The 21,412-nt window shown below is 43.0% G+C and overlaps 1 protein-coding gene across 7 annotated transcripts in view; it reads left to right on the forward strand.

Annotated features, from left to right (window-relative positions):
* The window catches only part of LOC106586143 (glutaminase kidney isoform, mitochondrial-like), a 60,283-nt gene that overhangs the window by 24,443 nt on the left and 14,428 nt on the right, over positions 1-21,412 (forward strand). For 3 of the 7 annotated variants that reach the window (XM_014173044.3, XM_014173045.3, XM_014173040.3), the window contains exons 4-13: positions 1,122-1,278; positions 1,704-1,783; positions 2,975-3,138; positions 6,640-6,698; positions 15,170-15,202; positions 15,338-15,396; positions 17,332-17,398; positions 18,790-18,840; positions 19,473-19,649; positions 20,546-20,677. In XM_014173044.3, coding sequence (XP_014028519.1) covers positions 1,122-1,278; positions 1,704-1,783; positions 2,975-3,138; positions 6,640-6,698; positions 15,170-15,202; positions 15,338-15,396; positions 17,332-17,398; positions 18,790-18,840; positions 19,473-19,649; positions 20,546-20,677 — 979 coding nt within the window. The remainder of the gene's footprint in view (positions 1-1,121; positions 1,279-1,703; positions 1,784-2,974; positions 3,139-6,639; positions 6,699-15,169; positions 15,203-15,337; positions 15,397-17,331; positions 17,399-18,789; positions 18,841-19,472; positions 19,650-20,545; positions 20,678-21,412) is intronic. The other 4 variants (XM_014173046.3, XM_014173042.3, XM_014173041.3 and 1 more) reach the window with 3 other exon arrangements.

Consider the following 21,412-nt stretch of genomic DNA (forward strand, 5'->3'; position numbering starts at 1 on the left):
ATGGAAGAGCGAGGCAAGGTCCCAAGGATCTTTAGGAATAAGGCACTGCATCTCAGTGCTAGAGGCGTCACTACAGACACCCTGGTTCGAATCCAGACTGCATCACAACCGGCCGTGATTGGGAGTCCCATAGGGCGGCGCACGTCGTCCGGATTTGGCCGGTGTAGGCCGTCATTGTAAACAATAATTTGTTCTTAACTGAGTTAGATGAGGGTCAAATGAACTAAAAAATAAAATGATAAACATGCCCTAGTTGCCACCTCACTTTTTCTTTTTAGTAGGCCATATACCGTGGTCATTGAGATAAGCATCTTTTATGAACGTTCATGTAGCACTCACAAAGCTACAGTAAGTGAGTTTTGTTTATCTTAAGTTAACCAGGCACGTGACCATGGTGTTAACTGAGAGCATCTGGGAATACTTATATTAGGCCTATGTTGGGACTGCTGGAGTTTTTCCCCTCCTACTGGTGTGGTTGTTGCTTTACAGTCATGGAATGTATGCACTTACCCATAATGTTTTTGTGTGTGTGCATGCGACGCGTTCATGTGTTTTTGTTTGACTATCAATTAGTATTTCATCCTGTGGCCCCAGGCTATTGTTAGGTTCTAAATAAAGAGTACAAACTCACAAACTCACCCACTGGGTCACAGCTGCATAAGACAAATACGTATTTACACCATCACTGGTATTTAAATGTTCCTCCTATACTGAGTCTCCTCCTTACACATCTGAACAGCCAGTACATCTCTGTTGCTATACAGGACTTTAGTGAAGCATGTTCTTTCTCACATCCATCTGACCTGACCTCGGCCCAAATTCCTGACTTGTCCCAGACTGTGGTCCTTTTCCTTCCCATATATCCCTGATGTCTAACAATAACATGTTCTGACAGAATGTAAACATTCTACATTCCTCTCTCTCCCTCAGTGACATGAATGAGGATATTTTATATTTTCAAGTTTAGAAGTCAGAACTCATCATGATAAAAAACAGTTTGTCAGTTTAGTGTCTATTTTGTTGCTCACCATGGCTATGTTAGCTCCACGCGAACTACCTGAGCTAAGAGGGACTCAAGTCATGCAATGTCCAAATAACCTCTACCACCCTCCTGCCTCCAGGTGTGTCCAGAGCAACATAGTCTTGCTCACCCAGGCCTTCCGCAAGAAGTTTGTCATCCCCGACTTCCAGTCCTTCTCTTCTCACATCGACGAGCTCTACGAGAGTGCCAAAAATCTGACCGAAGGCCAGGTTGGTAATCAGCCCATCCTGGGGGAGGTGGGTGGACGCCATCCTTCTCGTTGTTCCTGTAGTCTGCCTCTTTCACCTTTTTTTTTCTTTTGTCTTCCACCTCCTCTGTGGTATCGTCAATGATAGCTCTTGTGTGTAGCTGGAGTTTTCTTATGTATCCTTTTCTTCTGTGTTCGCTTACCTGTACACGCTTAGAAAAAAGGGTTCTTCGGATGTCCCCATAGGAGAACCCTTTTTGGTTCCATGCCTAACCCTTTTGTGGAAAGGGTTTTACATTAACTCAGTGTTCTTACCTGGAACCAAAAAGGGTTCTCCTATGGGAACAGCCAAAGAACCGTTTTTAGATTCTAGACGGCACCTTTTTTTCCCCCTAAGACTGTATGTATTTTTGTCAAGGGAGTTGGCAGTCTTACACGAAACAGGTGTTGGAAGTATTTTTCTCTCCACCGCAGGTTGCAGACTACATTCCCCAGCTTGCCAAATTTAGCCCAGACCTGTGGGCCGTGTCTCTGTGTACCGTGGATGGACAAAGGTTAGACTCGCGCCTCACCACACCATTATGTACTCATGAAGTTTTTATCATGTGATTGAGACAAGGTTATTATTATTATCTTTAAGACCAACAGTTGGTAAGTTGGTCAACAGTTGGCAACACTGAAAATGCACACGCTTCCGCTATTTAACATCTGCAAATTTACCCAGTGATAGGATATCTCAAGGCCATCTGAACTGGGATAAGGGCCAGCTAAACTTCCAGTAGAAGCCAAACATTACGATGTGGGGTCCGCAGTTTAGTTCTGGTGTACTCATTGATAATAGATATCGTAAAATAACAACCAATCTTAGGGGGTGTTTGTGTGTTTATATGTCTGTAAATGACACTATCTCTCCGCTTTATGATGTTTGCTGTAGGATAGAAAGTTGTAAAGATAACATTGGAATGAGGTGTTTTGTTATGTTTGGTTTTCATGATTTCTGATTTACAGCATGTTGAAACACCATGATGCACTAAATAGGGAGGGGCAGTTATCTGGATGCCCCTTAGCATCTCTCCTTTTCTTTCTCTGTCGTTCTTACTGTCTTTCTCCGTCTATCTATTCCCTCTCTCTTTCAACCTACCTCGTCCTCTCTGTTTCTCTATTTCTGTTCTTCATCTTTCTTTCCTTCTATCCTGTCTCTTTTTGTTCTGTCTGTATTCCATCCGCCACAGTCTTTCTCCTCCTACCTCTTTTTCACTCTCTTCCACCCCCTTCTGAGCTTCTCACTTTTCAGTGTCTCCCCTCCCCATCTCCTTTAATGACGCCCCATGAGGGACGATGTCTGGTCATAGTGACCTTCTGTAACAATATGTTAACTCGCTCACTACTCCCCCACATGATGCGCTCCAGATATTGCACACTGCTTTAGTATTCAGCCTCAGCAAGAACACCTCCCCAGTTGAATAGTTCCTGCATGCACACAGCGGTTCTTGGCAGAGTTGAGGCCAATATCTGCATTGAAATGATATTTTTATGAACAATTTCTAACTGTCCTCAAGCCGTTCTTGTGATATCAGTGTCATTATTACCTTAACAGAGCTTCTCTCACATCAGTTTATCATGTGACGTGATGACACGTAAAGTCAATTAAGGTGCACCTGGTTTGTGATGTGTAGGAAGCCTTAAAGAACAGTGAAGCAGGACTTGATTAACCTGTACTTAAGCCTGCTTTTGTTTCTCCTCAGACACACGGTAGGCGACACTAAGGTCCCCTTCTGCCTGCAGTCGTGTGTGAAGCCGCTGAAGTACGCCATCGCGGTGCACGACCACGGCACCGAGTACGTGCACCGCTTCATCGGGAAGGAGCCCAGCGGCCTGCGCTTCAACAAGCTCTTCCTGGACGAGGACGGTGAGCTGGGAGGGACACACACAGCTTTGTTTCTCAGAGCTGATCCTGCTGGGGCACAGAATTAGACTAGAATGACCAGAATGGGGAAAGCCCCTCAGATCACGCCAGGGACCAGTTTGAATCCAAATCACAATAATGTTGAATCCAAATCACACCGTTAAATTCTGTATCCCTGTCATCAAATGTTATTTCAAATCATTACAGGTCAGGTAAATAGGCAGGTACAGCATCACTGTGTTGCAGTGGACAGTTTTTTTCCCACCTGTGTCCAGACATCTAAAATAAATAAATAAATATATTTTTCTGAGCAGTATGACGTAGCTAGGTCATAGATCAACGTACGCCATAGCCACTTTGCCTTTGAACGCCCCTGTCCTCTCGCCATCCCCTTTGTTTGATTATTTCTCCTCTTAAGTGCTTTTGATGAATAGCCCACAAGTGATGTCTCTTTCCCCAGTCCCCTCTGTCTACACATCGATGCCTCGAGCGTCATCATCCATCCAACACGGTTATAGATGCCACTGCTTTCTAAGGTCTCTCCAGCTGATGACACATCCACCACGGAATACAAGGCTTAGTTGTAAATGTTGACATCGCCAATAAAAAGAGTGGGGAGAGGCCCTTACTTGCAACACACCAACCCCAACCGCCTTAGTCTATTTTCAATCCAACTTGGCCTTTTCGACAACTGTTGCTATGGCGACAGGGTGAAACTTGAATGATTCAGAGGCCATTCCCTCCCTCTGCTCAGTAGGGGTGGGCTGACGTATGATGAGGAGTCGGGGGGGGCTCAGTGTCCTCCTGCTTGCTTTTCCACCTATGATTCTACGTCTAGCTCCCTCTCAGAATACCAATAGAAAGATCAATGGTGACCCAGGAATAGAAGAAAGAGAACCTGTCAAGAGTCCCAAAGGTGTGTGTGTGTCCTAGCTGGCCATATGGAAACCTCAATGTTTTCCTACACACACATTATGTAGTCAAAGTATAGGTGACCTTCATTCCCTCAACACATTTGACTACCAAATGGAGGATACATTTCACTGTCCTCCTCACCCCAAGAAATGGGATATGCCTGTGCTGGTAAATCAGAGCAAACATTAAAAAACGCTACATTTTTATTGGATATGTTCAGGTATTACCTCCTCCATTTCAATACGTTTTCTCCCATTTAGTTCCTACTGACATTTTGACAACTCTGTTAAATTTGCACTCGTCATAAGAAAGATACAGTATGTAATGACGTACTCTACAGTGCCTTCAGAAAGGATTAACACCCCTTGACCTTTTCCACGTTTTGTGTTATAGCCTGAATTGTTTTTACAAATTATTTCAAAATGAAAAGCTGAAATGTCTTGAGTCAGTAAGTATTCAACCCCTTTGTTATGGATAAAAAATTATAAAAATGTGTAAATACCAGAATAAAAATGTGCTTAACAAGTCACATAATAAGTTGCATGGACTCACTCTGTGTCCAATAATAGTGTTTAAAATGATTTTTTTTACTACTTCATCTCTGTACCCCACACGCAATTATCTGTAAGGTCCCTCAGTGAAGCAGTGAATTTTAAACACGGATTCAACCACAAAGACTAGGGAGGTTTTCAAATGCTTCACAAAGAAGGGCACTTATTACATACATTGAATATCCCTTTGAGCATGGTGAGGTTATTAATTACACTTTGGATGCTGTATCAATACACCCAGTCATTACAAAGATACAGACGTCCTTCCTAACTCAGTTGCCGGAGAGGAAGGAAACCGCTTAGGGATTTCACCATGAGGCCAATGGTGACTTTAAAACGGTTACAGAGTTTAATGGCTGTGATAGGATACATGTGAAGATGGATCAACAACATTGTAGTTACTCCACAATACTAACCTAATTGTCAGATATTCCTAAAAATGCATCCTGTTTGCGACAAGGCTCTATAGTAAAACTGTTTTGTTTTTTTAAGTAGCAAAGCAATTAACCTTTTGTCCTGAATACAAAATGCTATGTTTGGGGCAATTCCAATACAACATTTTACTGAGTACCTCTCTCCATATTTTCAAGCATAGTGGTGGCTGCATCATGTTATGGGTGTGCTTGTAATCGTTAAGGACTGGGGAGTTTTTCAGTAGCAACATCTTAAAGGAAAACCTGGTTCAGTCTGCTTTCCAACAGACACTGAGATTAATTCACCTTTCATCAGGACAATAACCTGAAACACAAGGCTAAATATATACTGGAGTTGCTTACCAAGTAGACATTGAATGTTCCTGAGTGTCTGAGTTAGTTTTGACTTAAATCTAATTGAACATCTATTGCAAGACCTACAAATGGTTGTCTAGCAATGATCAACAATCAATTTTGACAGAGCTTGAAGAATTTTGAAAAGATTAATGTGAAAATATTGCACAATCCAGGTGTGGAAAGCTCTTTGAGACTTACCCAGAAAGATTCACTGCTGTAATCGCTGCCAAAGGTGCTTCTACAAAGTATTGACTCAGGAGGTGTTTCTTTATTTCATTCTCAATACATTTGCAAAATTTTCAACAACAAAAAATGTACTTTGTCATTATGGGGTATTGTGTGTAAATGGGTGGTAAAAATATAAATTGTATCCATTTTTAATTCAAGCAGTAACAACAAAATGTGGAATTATTCAAGGGGTATGAATACTATCTGAAGGCACTAACTGTCTCAGGGTTGCGTTCACAGTCACTGAAACCCCATAATCCTTAGCGCTGGTGCACATCTGCGGAGCAGTCTGGGCCCATATCCTCAAAGCTTCTCAGAGTAAGAGTGCTGATCTATGATCAGTTTAGCCTTTTAGATCATAATAAATGCGATTTTTATATGGACAGATCCTAGATCAGCACTTCTACTTTCAGACACTTTGTGGATACGGGCCCTGGTCTTTATCATCCCCTGTCTGCGTGGGCCATGTGGGCCTGGTGCAGGTGCCAGGATAGCTATGTCAATTTGGTGACCGTTATGTAAGGAGGTTAAGACTCACTGCAGCGAGAGAAGTAGCCTTGACATTTGGACATTGAGCAGGACCCAGATCATATTGTTTGTTTAGTGTTCATTTCACTTTGCCCCTAACCCTGACAAATCTCATTAGTATCTAAGTAGTCAGAGAGAAAGTGTTGGTCTGTCATGTTTGAATAACAAACCTGATTGATTCAAGTGCAGGCTTGCGTCTGTTCTCAGCGCTCTATGCCAAATGACATTTGCATATCCATTTCATTACAATACATTTAAAAAATGTTTGCTAAATTATTTATGGATTTTCTAGTGTCGACAGTGGTCTGTGTTTGATATGGTTCTATGAATTTGTATATCATTTTACAATGAAAGCCACGTCACTCCGACATTCTTCGTAGCAAGCATTTATAACCGATACCTTAGTACATTTTTGAAAAGGCTCTGCAAGGAATCCTTCACACTTTAGGTCTTTGAGACTTGTAATCAATATTTTAAGTTGGTGTATATTTTTTTCCATTTTTTTATTCCAGATAAGCCCCACAACCCCATGGTGAACGCCGGCGCTATTGTTTGCACCTCACTGATAAAGGTAAGAATCCACTTGTGTTTCTGTGTATTTTTACTGTATCTCATTCATAGTTCATACCAATGACCTCCGGCCCAGATAAGGTACATTTGCCTTGTTCACTCTGTCCCAGCGTCGATATTTGATTAGTGACGAGCGCCGCGATCTAACACTGGGGTCTTCAACCTTTTCTTGCCCAGGGGCCCCAGTCATGGCACACCGGCGACCCAGGGACCCCATCATGTGTTAGCAATTAGGTGAATGATAATGGCAGGGAGAAGTAATAAACATTATAAATGAATAGATTTGGTAGATTGTTTCTCTTTTTTACTGTAGGTATGTACAAAATTAGCTTAGTCTGTTATTGCTTGCGATATTGATAAACAGAGTCAGGGTCAGTGTGGTAGACAGATAATGTTTGGAATGCCTCAAGGGGGGTTAACCTAGTTTGTCATCATCATCGTATGTTTGTCTGAGAGAACACCTCTTGACTTAACAGAGAGGCATGAAGTTGACTGCTAGGTGATTGCCATGGCGATTAAGGCCTGTCGTAATCCTCCCTGAGAGGGATTTAGGGCAGGCACACTGGGACATGATTTTGCCGCCCCCGGTGTTAATAACCTGGATGGACAAACAGAAAGACACACACACACACACACACACATACAGACAGAAAGGCAGACACACACACACAAACAGACAAAGCTATGTCAGCGTGATCATGGAGCGCTTTAGCTGAGCCCGCCAAGCAGGGTTTTTGTTAGTAAATTGCGGCACTGGACATTTGCCTGGCAGCATTTCAATTTATCAGACCCCATATGCATTGGGTGCGTAACTTGGTTAGGCCGTCTACCCACGGTGCTCAGAAGTACAGAAATCCCATTTAGATTAGGGTAATTAATCTTAACAGAAGATGCAACTCGAGGATGCAACGACGTGCATCCTTCTTACCGAATTCCGATGCGCACTTTGAAGAGTAACTGTCCACATGTACTTTTCCTCAGCCAACAAGACGAGTAACGAATAGTCAAATCACTAGTCTGTCAATCTACTGTCCCCTATGGTAGAAAAGTTGACCTATTTTATTGGTCAGCTTGGCAAGAAAGAAATAGCCTATTCCAAACTGACTCTGGGACAGTTGTAGGACTATAGATCCCAAAGTAATACAACCAGTAGGCTCCATAAAACAACGTTAAAAAGCAATGAGGCTGATACAACAGATCAGAACATTTAGCTTAAAATGTTGATAAACTATTATCTTCACATTATAAGCGCAGCAATGCAGACAAGGCAGTAGGCTAGGCGCGGATGTTCATTCCATTATGCAATCAGTGGGAAACCACAGAGATGAAAATATCCATTAGAAATGTAGAAAGAGGGGAGATCTAAAGATGCAAAGACTAGCATGGGTTGCTAATATGACTAGGATTGTGCCTTTGGCTACTGGACAATTAAATAAAGTTGATTTGAAAACGAATAGAACATGAGACAAATAGGCTACTGCTTTCAATGGCATATGGAAGACTTCCAAATGCCACGGATATGGTCGGATACATAATATGTAGTAAAACGTTCAGGTTTCAAACAATTAAGTACATGTTTTCAAAATGCATACTGCCTCCAGCTCATTGCAAAGTCGTGTGACGCGTGAATGAAACCTGCCTTCTGTTACCTATGCACAGGCGAATAATTACTAGTTGAGAAATAATAATAGTCTAAAGGTGATTGCCTTGACTAATAATAGTCAACTCTAAAGGTGATTGCCTTGACTAATAATAGTCAACTCTAAAGGTGATTGCCTTGACTAATAATAGTCAACTCTAAAGGTGATTGCCTTTAGAGTTGTTACGCAATGATTGGGTTTATAAAAGCACCTTTCACTCCAGCAGCAAGGAAAGAGCTGTTTGAGGACCTAGAGCAGCAACTATCGTGCTGTCTGACAGATTTTTCACTCAAAGGCGCTGCATCTGTATGATATGCGCGTGTGATTAAATAAAATGCATAACGAATTTACTCACGCACCAATTTAATTCCATTAAATAAGCATGACTTGTCAAATATATTTCAAAAGCCGCTAAACTTATTCCATCTACTTATTTGGTTCACTCTCTTTTCTTCATGGAAACAATTTTTCCTCTTTAAACAGGCATTGATCCTGAGCTGGTCAATCGGAGAAGCTAGTGCTAGCTTTTGGTGTCCCTCTAAGAGGTTTGCTACACTATTACAAAAAAAGATACTAGGAACCTTAAATGATACTTCAGCTGTCCCCTTAGGATAACCCTTTTTGGTTCGAGGGAAGAGTCCTTTTGGTTCTAGGTAGAATCCTTTTGGGTTCCATGTAAAACCATTTCCACAGAGGGTTCTACATGAAACCCAAAATATAGGGTTCTCCTATGGGGACAGCTGAGGAACTCTTTTGGAACCCTTTTTTTCTAGTTGTGTAGTCATTAGCTTAACCCCAGTCTTCTGTGCCTCTCCACACCTGTCTAGACCTAATAAACTGTCTCTCTCATCTTCTCATTGTTGTCGTCTCTCGACTCCTGAGGACAGGAGGGTGTCACCTCATCTGTCTGCTCTTTGGAGAGGATGGACCAATAGGAACAGAGTAAATGCAAACATCACAGAAGTGATTGTCTGTTCTCGTTGCTTGTTGAGACTCGTTGAACATTAATGTGAGGCTTGTTTTGTTGTGGAATTGACCATTGTTCTAGGAGCTCCTCTGAGGATTAGGCTACTTTTTCTGGGACTATAGGACACGTATGTTGTTTGGTCTGATCTGTTTGTGCGGTCTCCCCATCTCCTATGGTCATTTGCGTGACATCGACTATAGGAGTTGGCAAGAAAGCACAAACAGATCTGGGAGCAGGCTTGTTGTTGACCCGCCACTCACTGTCAGAAAGAGTCCGGGTACCATTTGATTAGCTATTCATGTGTCTTATTGCTTGGGAGTAGAAGCTGTTAAGAAGCCTTTTGGACTTAGACTTCGCACTCCGGTGTCGTTTGCCGTGCGGTAGCAGAGAGAACAGTCTATGACTAGGGTGGCTTGAGTCTTTGGCAATTTTTAGGGCCTTCCTCTGACACCACCTGGTATAGAGGCCCCGGATGGCAGGAAGCTTGGCCACAGTGATGTACTGGGCCGTACGCACTACCCTCTGTAGTGCCTTGCAGAGGGAGGCTGAGCAGTTGCCGTACCAGGCGGTGATGCAACCAGTCAGGATGCACTCGATGGTGCAGCTGTATAACCTTTTGAGGATCTGAGGACCCATGGCAAATCTTTTCAGTCTCCTGAGTGGGAATAGGCGTTGTCGTGCCCTCTTCACGACTGTCTTGGTGTGTTTGGACCATGATCGCTTGCTGGTGATGTGGACACCAAGGAACTTGAAGCTCTCAACCTGCTCCACCACAGCCCCGTTGATGAGAATGGGGGGCGTGCTCGGTCCTCCTTTTACAATAGTCCACAATCAGCGCCTTTGTCTTGATCATGTTGAGGGAGAGGTTGTTATCCTGGCACCACACTGTCAGGTCTCTGACCTCCTCCCTATAGGCTGTCTCATTGTTGTCGGTGATCAGGTCTACCACTGTTGTCATCTGCAAACTTAATGATGGTGTTGGAGTTGTGCTTGGCCTTGCTGTCAAGAGTGAACAGGGAATACAGGAGGGGACTGAGCACGCACACCTGAGGGGCCCCCGTGTTTTGGATCAGCGTGGCGGATGTGTTACCTACCCCTACCACCTGGAGGCAGCCCGTCAGGAAGTCCAGGATCCAGTTGCAGAGGGAGGTGTTTAGTCCCAGGGTCCTTAGCTTAGTGATGAGCTTTGAGGGCACTATGGTGTTGAACGCTGAGGTGTAGTCAATGAATACCATTCTCACGTAGGTGTTCCTTTTGTCCAGGTGGGAAAGGGCAGTGTGGAGTGCAATAGAGATTGCATCATCTGTGGATCTGTTGGGGCGGTATGCAAATTGGAGGTGGTCTAGGGTTTCTGGGATAATGGTGTTGATGTGAGCCATGACCAGCCTTTCAAAGTACTTCATGGCTACACACGTGAGTGCTATGGGTCGGTAGTCATTTAGGCAGGTTACCTTAGCATTCTTGGGCACAGGGACTGTGGTGTACTGCTTGAAACATGTTGGTTTTAAAGACTCAGTCAGTGACAGGTTGAAAATGTCAGTGATGACGCTTGTCAGCGCATGCTTGGAGTACACGTCCTGGTAATCCGTCTGGCCCTGCGGCCTTGTGAATGATGACCTGTTTAAAGGTCTTATTTACATCGGCTGCTGAGAGCGTGATCACACAGTCGTCCGGAACAGCTATGCTCTCATGCATGCTTCAGTGTTGCTTGCCTCGAAGCGAGCTTCAAAGTCATTTAGCTCGTCTAGTACGCTTGTGTCACTGGGAAGCTCGCAGCTGTGCTTCCCTTTTGTAGTTCGTAATATTTTGAAAGCCCTGCCACATCCGACGAGCGTCGGAGCCGGTGTAGTACGATTTGATCTTAGTCCTGTATTGATGCTTTGTCTGTTTGATGGTTTGTCGGAGGGCATAGCGGGATTTCTTATAAGCTTCCGGGTTAGAGTCCCGTTCCTTGAAAGCGGCAGCTCTACCCTTTACCTCAGTGCAAATGTTCCCTGTAATTCATGGCTTCTGGTTGGGGTATGTATGTACGGTCACTGTGGGGACGACGTCATCGATGCACTTATTTATGAAGCCAGTGACTGATGTGGTGTACTCCTCAATGCCATCGGATGAATCCCGGGAACATATTCCAGTCTGGGCTAGCAAAACAGTCCTGTAGCTTAGCATCTGCGTCATCTGATCACTTCTATATTGAGCGGGTCACTGTTACTTCCTGCTTTCGGAATCAGGAGGATAGAGATATGGTCAGATTTGCCAAATGGAGGGCGAGTGAGAGCTTTGTACGCGTCTCTGTGTGTGGAGTGAAGGTGGTCTAGAGTTTTTGATTTGATTTTTGATTTTTTTTCTTCTCTCTGGTTGCACATGTAACATGCTGGTAGAAAATGGGTCAACCGGATTTAAGTTTCCCTGCATTAAAGTCCCCTGCCATTAGGAGCGCCACCTCTGGATGAGCATTTTCTTGTTTGCTTATGGCCTTATACAGCTTGTTGAGTGCGGTCTTAGTGCCAGCATCGGTTTGTGGTGACAAATATAGATAAACTGTCTTGGTAAATAGTGTGGTCTACAGCTTCTCATGAGATACTCTACCTCAGGCGAGAAAAACCTTGAGACTTCCTTAATATTAGATTTCTAGCTGTTATTTACAAATAGACACAGACAGCCACACCTTGTCTTACCGGAGGCAGCTGTGCTATCTTGCCGATGCACCGAATACCCAGCCAGCTGTATGTTATCCATGTCGTCGTTCAGCCACGACTCAGTGAAACATAAGATATTACAGTTTTTAATGTCCTGTTGGTAGGATGGTCTTGATTGGAGCTCATCCATTTTATTATCCAATGATTGCACGTTGGCTAATAGGACTGATAGTAGAGGCAGATTACCCACTCGCCTTCGGAACTTTACAAGGCACCCTGACCTACGTCCCCGATATCGCTGTCTCTTCTTCATGCGAATGACGGGGATTTGGGCCTTGTCGGGTGCCTGAAGTAAATCCTTTGCGTCTGATTCGTTAAAGAAAAAATGTTCGTCCAGTACGAGCAGAGTAATCGCTGTCCTGATACCCAGAAGCTCTTTTCGGTCATAAGAGACGGTGGCAGAAATATTATGTGCACAATTGGTCAAGCCTCCGGCGCCATTTCGTGAAACAACTCATCCATTATACTGACCCCCCCCCCCCCCCTTTCGTTGAAATATTATGCACCAAATGATAAACAGATGGAGATGTCCATTACTTTTCCAAGTGCTCGTGTATGTCCTACCAGACTTCGTGGTGTGTGACTGATGGACACGAATCGGCTATGGAAATCGAGACCCGCATGTTGGCCTACCAAGCAGCTAAGTGTATACAGAGTATGCACACACCCCCCCACGGAGAGGCTACGCCTTCACATACCTGTACATGGAAACAGGAGCACACACCACATACTATACACACACACACACACACACACACACTGAAAGGTACATGTTTTTATTGGGTTAAGCCACGCATGGAGTTGATTTGAAAGGTGTTGTTACTCTGTCTGGGTGTCCATTTTATTCCCATGTGAGTTTTTTCCACAACATTACACAGGCACTGCGAGTATAACAGCTACTCCTGAGCAAGCTGCATTCTCCTCCATTCATTGACAAGGTCATATGTGGGTGGGTTCTTTCTGTTCATACATTTTGCCTGTGAAACATCGAAAAATCCAGTGGTTTTGTCTTTACTTGTCGTCTATGTGTCACTTAATAGATAACTATGTCTGTGTCCCTCTCAATGCCCTGTCTCTCTCAGTATGTACCCGCATGTGCATCATATAGCATAGTGTAGAGCTGATTACACCACTCACAGGAAATATGTTGGGCTTACACACCCCACTGTGTGTCCATGACAACGCCACCGGGGCCACACCCCGACTATGTAACCATGGTTTTGATGGCTTCGTGTGTCTTTTTTTTGTGTATGTTGTTGCATATTTTGCAGACTTAGGAACGGTGGGATATTATGACCACCACTGCCATGTCGTTGGTAAATGACGTTGGTCATTTTTCTTCCTTTTCTCCCTCCCATTGAACAAGCCCGGATAGAAAAGATGCATCGATAGCCCCATTTAGCATCTCTTTCAACATACCACTGTAATTTTTTGTTTTACTTGGTTATGTGTACCGATACATATGTTAGAATGCTGTCTGGAAGCAAAGTATTTTTCTCTGAATATATGAAGCAGGCTGAAGTCAATAGACATGCATGCCTTTTTTGTTTTGACAATGTCTAGCAAAGCCAGTAATAGTAAAGAAATAAGAGCATACTAGATCAAGTGACAAGGAAGATCGTTTAATTTTTTTCCTCCCTTGCGCCTTCCTTTGCTCCCTCTCTACCTCCCGCTCTTCTGTTTAGTCTCCCAGGCTATCAACAGAGCTGTTCACAGGACACGTGTTAGCCTATAATACACACACACACACACACACACACACACACACACACTGCACGGCACTAAAATAAGTGTTAAATAGGGCTGTGACGGACATGGAATTTTGGATGAAAATAATTGGACAGCCAAATGACTGCAGTCTCTGTAATAACCGTTCAAATAGGAAGTGTGATTTGTTGATTCAACTGACATTACAAAATATCCATTGCATGAGCCACATTTAAAGCTGCAATATGTAACCTTTTAGGCGACCCTACCAAATTCATAAAGAAGTGGTAGATCTGTGCTACTGTGAGTTATTTCTATGCTTCCCGTTCTTTAGTTTTTGTTTTTGCGTCTTTTACTATACACTATATTTGCTTGTTTTGTCACATAAACTGAAATTAGGAGAACTATTAGAATTGTAGCAATCAGGAAATGGCGGAGCGACTTTTGCATAGTGCATCTTTAACATAAATTCAATGAACATTCTACATTACCATGGAAATTATTGCGTCACAATACCAGGCAGCTATTACGAGTGTACCCATGAGTTTACCAGGCAAATAGGTTATCAATAAAACGTCACAATATGGTGCCGAGTGTACAACTTGGCTGCTAGGGTGAAAGGAGACCCCAGGATCCGCTAAAACCATTGACAGGTAGCTACGTGCCACTTTCAAAGGATTATTAAATAAATGTTAACTATTTTGGTTTTAATATCATCACCTGTTGAAGAGCATTGTCAGAACTACCCATTTCCGATTATTCCATGCAGAACAATTGCGCACATTTATCTCTTTCATCAGAGTTATGCAAGTATGACCTATTGCCAGGGTTAGATGTTCCAAGAACATTTATTCATCGTTTGCTACAACACCTTTCTTGCTTCAGCAAGGGGCAAAAAAGTTGTTATGGCAGAAACGGACTCAACCGCACAAATGCGCCCCCCAAAACATTTTTTTTAAAGAACGTGTATATTCTGATAACTATAACTGATATATTCTATTTTTTAATGGTTATGATGGTTATAATTCATCCATAACCATTGGTTATATGGTAACCATGACCGTCGGTTACACGGTTATATGTAATTGTGCCAGACCTAGTGTTACATTTATATACAAAAATACAAAATGTGACTATGACGGATCATCTTCATTAATTTGATTCCAACCAAAGCCCACTCATTAACTGTCTATTGACTCTATAAATTCATTATACTTCTCTCTTTAACTATTTAACACCCGTCAGATTCTCTTCATCCATGTTGAATTGTGTATGTTTGTCTAGGTTTCACCGAAGCTCAGTTAACTTTGCATTTATAATGCATCAAACTGATCATTCGTTTTTGTGTATGACAGCATTATTATTTAAGCCAAGGCTTATGTATTTACTTTCATTCTGCTGTAAATATTTTCTCTTTGTCCAACAAACTTGACTTAATACCTTTTCTATTACTTTTCAGCAGGGAGCGAGCAATGCTGAGAAGTTTGACTATGTAAGTAAACTCAAGTTTAATACAACTTTTTGTGCATTGTGGCAGCTGTTTGGAGTTGTATGGGGTATTTTGTGGTTGTTTTAGGTAATGTATGTTAGAAAAAAAGTTTAACTGATTTCGTTGTTTCATTTCCAGGTCATGAACTTCCTGAATAAGATGGCAGGAAATGAGTATGTAGGCTTCAGCAACGCCACGTAAGTAGAGAGTGGCACCCTATTCCCTACAGTGCATTCAGACCTTGACTTTTTCCACATTTTGTTACGTTACAGCCTTATTCTAAAATGTATTAAAACATTCTTTCCCCCTCATCAATCTACACACAATACCCCATAATGACAAAGCAAAAACTGATTGTTAGAAATGTTTGCACATTTATTACAAATAAAATGTATTACTGAAATATCTAATTTACATAAGTATTCAGACCCTTTACTCAGTACTTTGTTGAAGCACTTTTGGCAGCGATTACAGCCTTGAATCTTCTTGGGTATGAAGCTGCAAGCTTGGCACACCTGTATTTGGTGAGTTTCTCCCATTCTTCTCTACAGATCCTCTCAAGGTCTGTCAGGTTGGATGGGGAGTGTCGCTGCACAGCTATTTTCAGGTCTCTCAAGAGAAGTTTGATCATGTCCAAGTCCGGGCTCTGGCTAGGCCACTCAAGGGCATTCAGAGACTTGTCCCGAAGCTACTCCTGCATTTTGTTGGCTATGTGCTTAGGGTCGTTGTCCTGTTGGTAGGTGAACCTTCGCCCCAGTATGAGGTCCTAAGCACTCTGGAGCAGGTTCTCATCAAGGATCTCTCTGGACTTTTCTCCGTTCATCTTTCCCTCAATCCTAACTAGTCTCCCAGTCCCTGCCTCTGAAAAACATTCCCACAGCATGATGCTGCCACCACCATGCTTTACCGTAGAGATGGTGCCAGGTTTCCTTCAGATGTGACGCTTTGCATTCAGATCAAAAATGTCAATCTTGGTTTCATCATACCAGAGATTCTTGTTTCTCATGGCCTGCGAGTCCTTTAAGTGCCTTTGGGCAAACTCCGAGCTGCCTGTCATGCGCCTTTTACTGAGAAGTGGTTTCCGTCTGGCCACTCTACCATTAAAGGCCTAATTGGTGGAATGCTGCAGAGATGGTTGTCCTTCTGGAAGGTTCTCCTGTCTCCACAGATGAACTCTGGAGCACTGTCAGACTGACCATTGGGTTCTTGGTCACCTCTCTGACCAAGGCCCTTCTCCGCCGATTGCTCACTTTGGCCGGGCAGCCAGCTCTAGGAAAAGTTGTGGTGGTTCCAAACTTCTTCCATTTAAGAATGATGGAGGCCACTGTGTTCTTGGGGACCTTCAATGCTGCAAAACATTTCTCGTACCCTTCCCCAGATCTGTGCCTCGACACAATCCTGTCTCAGAGCTCTACGGACAATTCCTTCGACCTTATGGCTTGGTTTTTGCTCTGACGTGCACTGTCAACTGTGGTACCTTATATAGACGGGTGTGTGTGCCTTTCCAAAATCATGGTCAATTAATTGAGTTTACCACAGGTGGACTCCTATAAAGTTGTAGAAACATTTCAAGGATGATCAATGGAAACAGGATGCAGCTGAACAAAATTGAGTCTCATAGCAAAGGGTCTGAATACTTATGTAAATAAGGTATTTCTGTTTTTAATTTTTAATACATTTGTTTAAAAAAAATTAACCTGTTTTCATTATGTCATTATGGGGTTTTGTGTGTAGATTGATGGGTAAAAACATTTATTTAATCCACTTTAGAATAAGGCTGTAAGGTTACAAAATGTGGAAAAAGTCAAGGGGTCTGAATACTTTCCGAATGCGCTGTATACAGTGCACTGTGTGGGCCCTGGTCAAAAGTAATGCAGTAAATAGGTAATAGGACACCATTTCAGATGCAGCCCCTTTGTGTGGCCTCCTTCTCCTTTCCATGATTCATCATTGTTTAGACTGCAAGCATGCAGTCTAAAGTCTGGATGTTTACAGAAGTTAATCACAGTAGGCTCATGATCTCATTTGGAAGAGGGCTTTTAATTTTGACGCAATGAAGGAATGTGGTGGAAGAAAACACACCAATTCACATGGGTGTAGACTTAACTCTTGATGTGTTCTTTGTTACCCAGGTTCCAGTCGGAGCGTGAGTCAGGAGACAGGAATTTCGCTATCGGTTACTACCTGAAAGAAAAGAAGGTCAGAACCGTGATGCTATCTCTCCCTCTCATCTTTCCACTTCCTCTTATCCTCCCTGTTCTCTTACTTGGCACTGTTTGCTGTTCGCATTGTACAACTCGCTAAGTCGGAGAGCTGCCTTTACGTTTAAATTTGAGTCATTTAGCAGACACTCTTATCCAGAGCGACTTACAGTTAGTGCATTCATCTTAAGATACTGTAGCCAGGGGGAAAGCCACATATCTCAATCAGAAAGCCACATATCTCAATCATAGAAAGTACATTTAAAAAAATTAATTAGCTAGCAGCAAAGTCAGTGCTAGTAGGTGGAAATTATTTACAGTTGAAGTCGGAAGTTTACATAAACTTAGGCTGGAGTCATTAAAACTCGTTTTTCAACCACTCCACAAATGTCTTGTTAACAAACTATAGTTTTGGCAAGTCGGTTAGGACATCTACTGTGTGCATTACACAAGTAGTTTTTCCAACAATTGTTTACAGACAGATTATTTCACTTATAATTCACTGTATCACAATTCCAGTGGGTCAGAAGTTTACATTCACTAAGTTGACTGTGCCTTTAAACAGCTTGGAAAATTCCATAAAATTATGTCATGGCTTTAGAAGCTTCTGATAGGCTAATTGACATGATTTGAGTCAATTGGAGGTGTACCTGTGGATGTATTTGAAGGCCTTCAGCTTCAGTGCCTCTTTGCTTGACATCATGGCAAAATGGCTTAAGGACAACAAAGTCAAGGAATTGGGAGTGGCCATCACTTCAATCCTATAGAAAATTTGTGGGCAGAACTGAAAAGGCGTGTGCGAGCAAGGAGGCCTACAAACCTGACTCAGTTACACCAGCTCTGTCAGGAGGAATGGGCCAAAATTCACCCAACTTATTGTGGGAAGCTTGTGGAAGGCTACCTGAAACGTTTGACCCAAGTTAAACAATTTATAGGCAATGCTACCAAATACTAATTGAGTGTATGTAAACTTCTGACCCACTGGGAATGTGGTGAAATAAATAAAAGCTAAAATAAATCACTCTCTACTATTATTCTGACATTTCACATTCTTAAAATAAAGTGGCGATCCTTCTGACCTAAGACAGGGAATTTTTACTAGGATTAAATGACAGGAATTGTGAAAAGCTGAGTTTTAAATGTATTTGGCTAAGGTGTATGTACATTTCTGACTTCAACTGTATTTATTTTGATTTAGGAGCTACTCTATCTTTCCTTAATAAGGAGTAACTGAACTTAAGCCATCTCGCTCTCTATCTCTGTCCAATGTATAATCTAAGATTGCTGAAATACAGAACAGCACGTCAGTCATGTCAAAATATATTGCATGGATGTAATCTGTCTGTTCATTCCTCATTTTCTATTCCCCCCCTCTCTCTCTCTCTGCAGTGTTTTCCTGAGGGGACAGACATGACGTCCATTCTGGATTTCTACTTCCAGGTACATACAGACAGACAGCCCACAACAACTACACACTGCCAGTGGAGGGAGAAATGGGGAGGACAGGCTTATTGCAATGGCTGGATTGTGAATCCTCCCCCTCTCTCTTTTTGGGTCTGGTGACTGACTTTGTTCATGTGCTTCTCTGGCTGAGAAGGGAAATGTGTGTATGCGCACGCATGTGTGTAATGGGATAGCTGTGTTGACGTCACATCCCTTTAGGTGTTGACAGCCTTCTTCTCTGGTGTCGCGTTGGCAGCCCACTGACCTATAGGCTCCGGTCATGCTGGTCCTTTGGTAATGTTTGCCTTGGCCCACTGAGAACTCGCATAACCTGGAGCCTTTCCTAAAACCATAGAAGGACAAGAGAGAGGAGTAGTTGTACTGGGTACATTATACTCCATGTAAATGCATATACTTTGATTATAGTATATTGTTTTAATTTTCTATGCATACACTCTATTTTGATTATACTGTAGTATGTTTTCATCCAGATTGGGGGCAATATTGTGACAGGAGAAGAATTGAGTACGCAATGCCCTAGACTCACAGTTCTATATTAATATATTTCTATCACTATAACTGTTTGGCTTGATCTTACATTTGTGTTGTAACTGTCTGTGTCCCTCCAGCTATGCTCCATCGAGGTGACCTGCGAGAGCGCCAGTGTCATGGCGGCCACCCTGGCCAACGGCGGCTTCTGTCCAATCACGGGTGAGCGCGTGCTGAGCCCGGAGGCAGTGCGTGACACGCTGAGCCTCATGCACTCCTGCGGCATGTACGACTTCTCTGGCCAGTTCGCCTTCCACGTGAGTATACTGTCCCTCACCGCCATAGCTCATATAGCACCACAACACTGCTGTATATAAATGTTCCACAGTCTCCCGTTCTTTATCTGCTCTGACAAAAAAAATTGCTTTCACCTGGCCTGTTTTTTTTTCTTCAGAAAAGTGCAGATGAAAGAGGAGACAAGAAAAGGAAGCCATTTTACACTATTGAGATGCACCTTGAGTGTCAGTCCACAACATTGACTTTTGTGGTCCAGTTAAAGCACAGCTTATTCTGCCTAATACTGCCACTCTCTGACAAAATCTGCCTTTTCCTCCTGCCCAATATGACCCTTTTAGTCCCATCCAGCCTGTCTCTGCCCCACAATGTCCCCAATTGCCCTCCACTGGGCTCCAGTCCCTGTCCTTGCCAGAACAAACCAGGTCAATGGTCTACCTATAGCCCCCATGGAGGATTATCCAATCAGATGTTGCGCGATTATCCAATCAAGTATTCCCACGCATAATAGGGAGACACGTGATCATATACAAATGTAAACATGGTTTGAAATGGTTATGTATTAGTCAAATTTTATATCTGTTTGGGCTTCTTGCGGTCAATTTGCAGTCTACAAATTATTCCCCAGACCATCCTCTCAAGAAAAGAATTGGCCCAGCGGCTGAATCTAGTTGATCCCTGCTGTGCTTTCCTTCATTGCTTTCACTCTGTGTGTCTGTCTGTCTCTTACTCTTAGTGTGTATAATGCCCTGGGCCTGTATTCACCTTGAGTCTGAGTATGATTGTTAATATTGGATCACTTTTGTCTTAGATCATAATGAATAAGAGGAGCTTATCCTAGACAATGCACTTCTTACATTTTGGGCCCTGATGTCCACAGAGTTGTGGGTAACCTCTCCCTGCATCTTTGTGTCTCTAGGTGGGCTTGCCAGCCAAGTCGGGCGTGGCAGGGGGCATCCTTCTGGTGGTGCCCAACGTCATGGGCATCATGTGCTGGTCTCCCCCACTGGACAAGCTGGGCAACAGTGTCAGAGGCATTCAGTTCTGCACGGTACGGGGACACACTGACAAACACACATTGACACCTCCGCATAGACATACTCAGCCCCCCCCACACACACACACACACATTACTACTACCACCCTCACACATGATCATATTTCTACATCTTATTATATATCGCCCTTTCTTATCTCCCGCTCCCTGAGCCGCCACTGCATATTAATTCTTCTACCATCAGAAATGAGCTAGCCTAGCCAACTAGTCCTCCTGGAGCATCTGACAAGGCCTCACAGAAACACCTTATTTAGTGCATTTCCGGGCCCAAGTAGCTTCGTCATCTCTCTCCTCTCCCCCCTAGTCATTTATCCCTTCCCCGCCAGGCATTATTAATTCATAAGTCACTGTCTGACTCCTCTATTTTGCTGCGTCACGGGGGAAGTGAATGCATACAGTTTGATTCGGAACCTAAGCTATTCTTCATGCTACAATTCAAACTTTATTGTTCCTGCAAAGAAACTCATTGTGCAGACGAGTACATAGACACAGACGCATAAAACAATTTCCCAAGTTGGGATCAATAAAGTAATACTCTACTCTCTACTGTCTACTCTACTCAAACAAGTATAAAAAAAATTGGATGGATGCTAGTTTCTGTTTGCGCCAACTAAGCTGGTTATGGCATTTCACACAATGGTATGCAGTATGACTTGTGTTGCATAACAAGATTTATGAATGGTACATACTGTATGAAGATGTATGTTTACTTGTGATATCCCATAGTGA

Source organism: Salmo salar, chromosome 25 (genome assembly GCF_965601325.2).
Source record: "Salmo salar chromosome 25, fSalSal1, whole genome shotgun sequence".
Classification (NCBI taxonomy): Eukaryota; Metazoa; Chordata; class Actinopteri; order Salmoniformes; family Salmonidae; genus Salmo; species Salmo salar.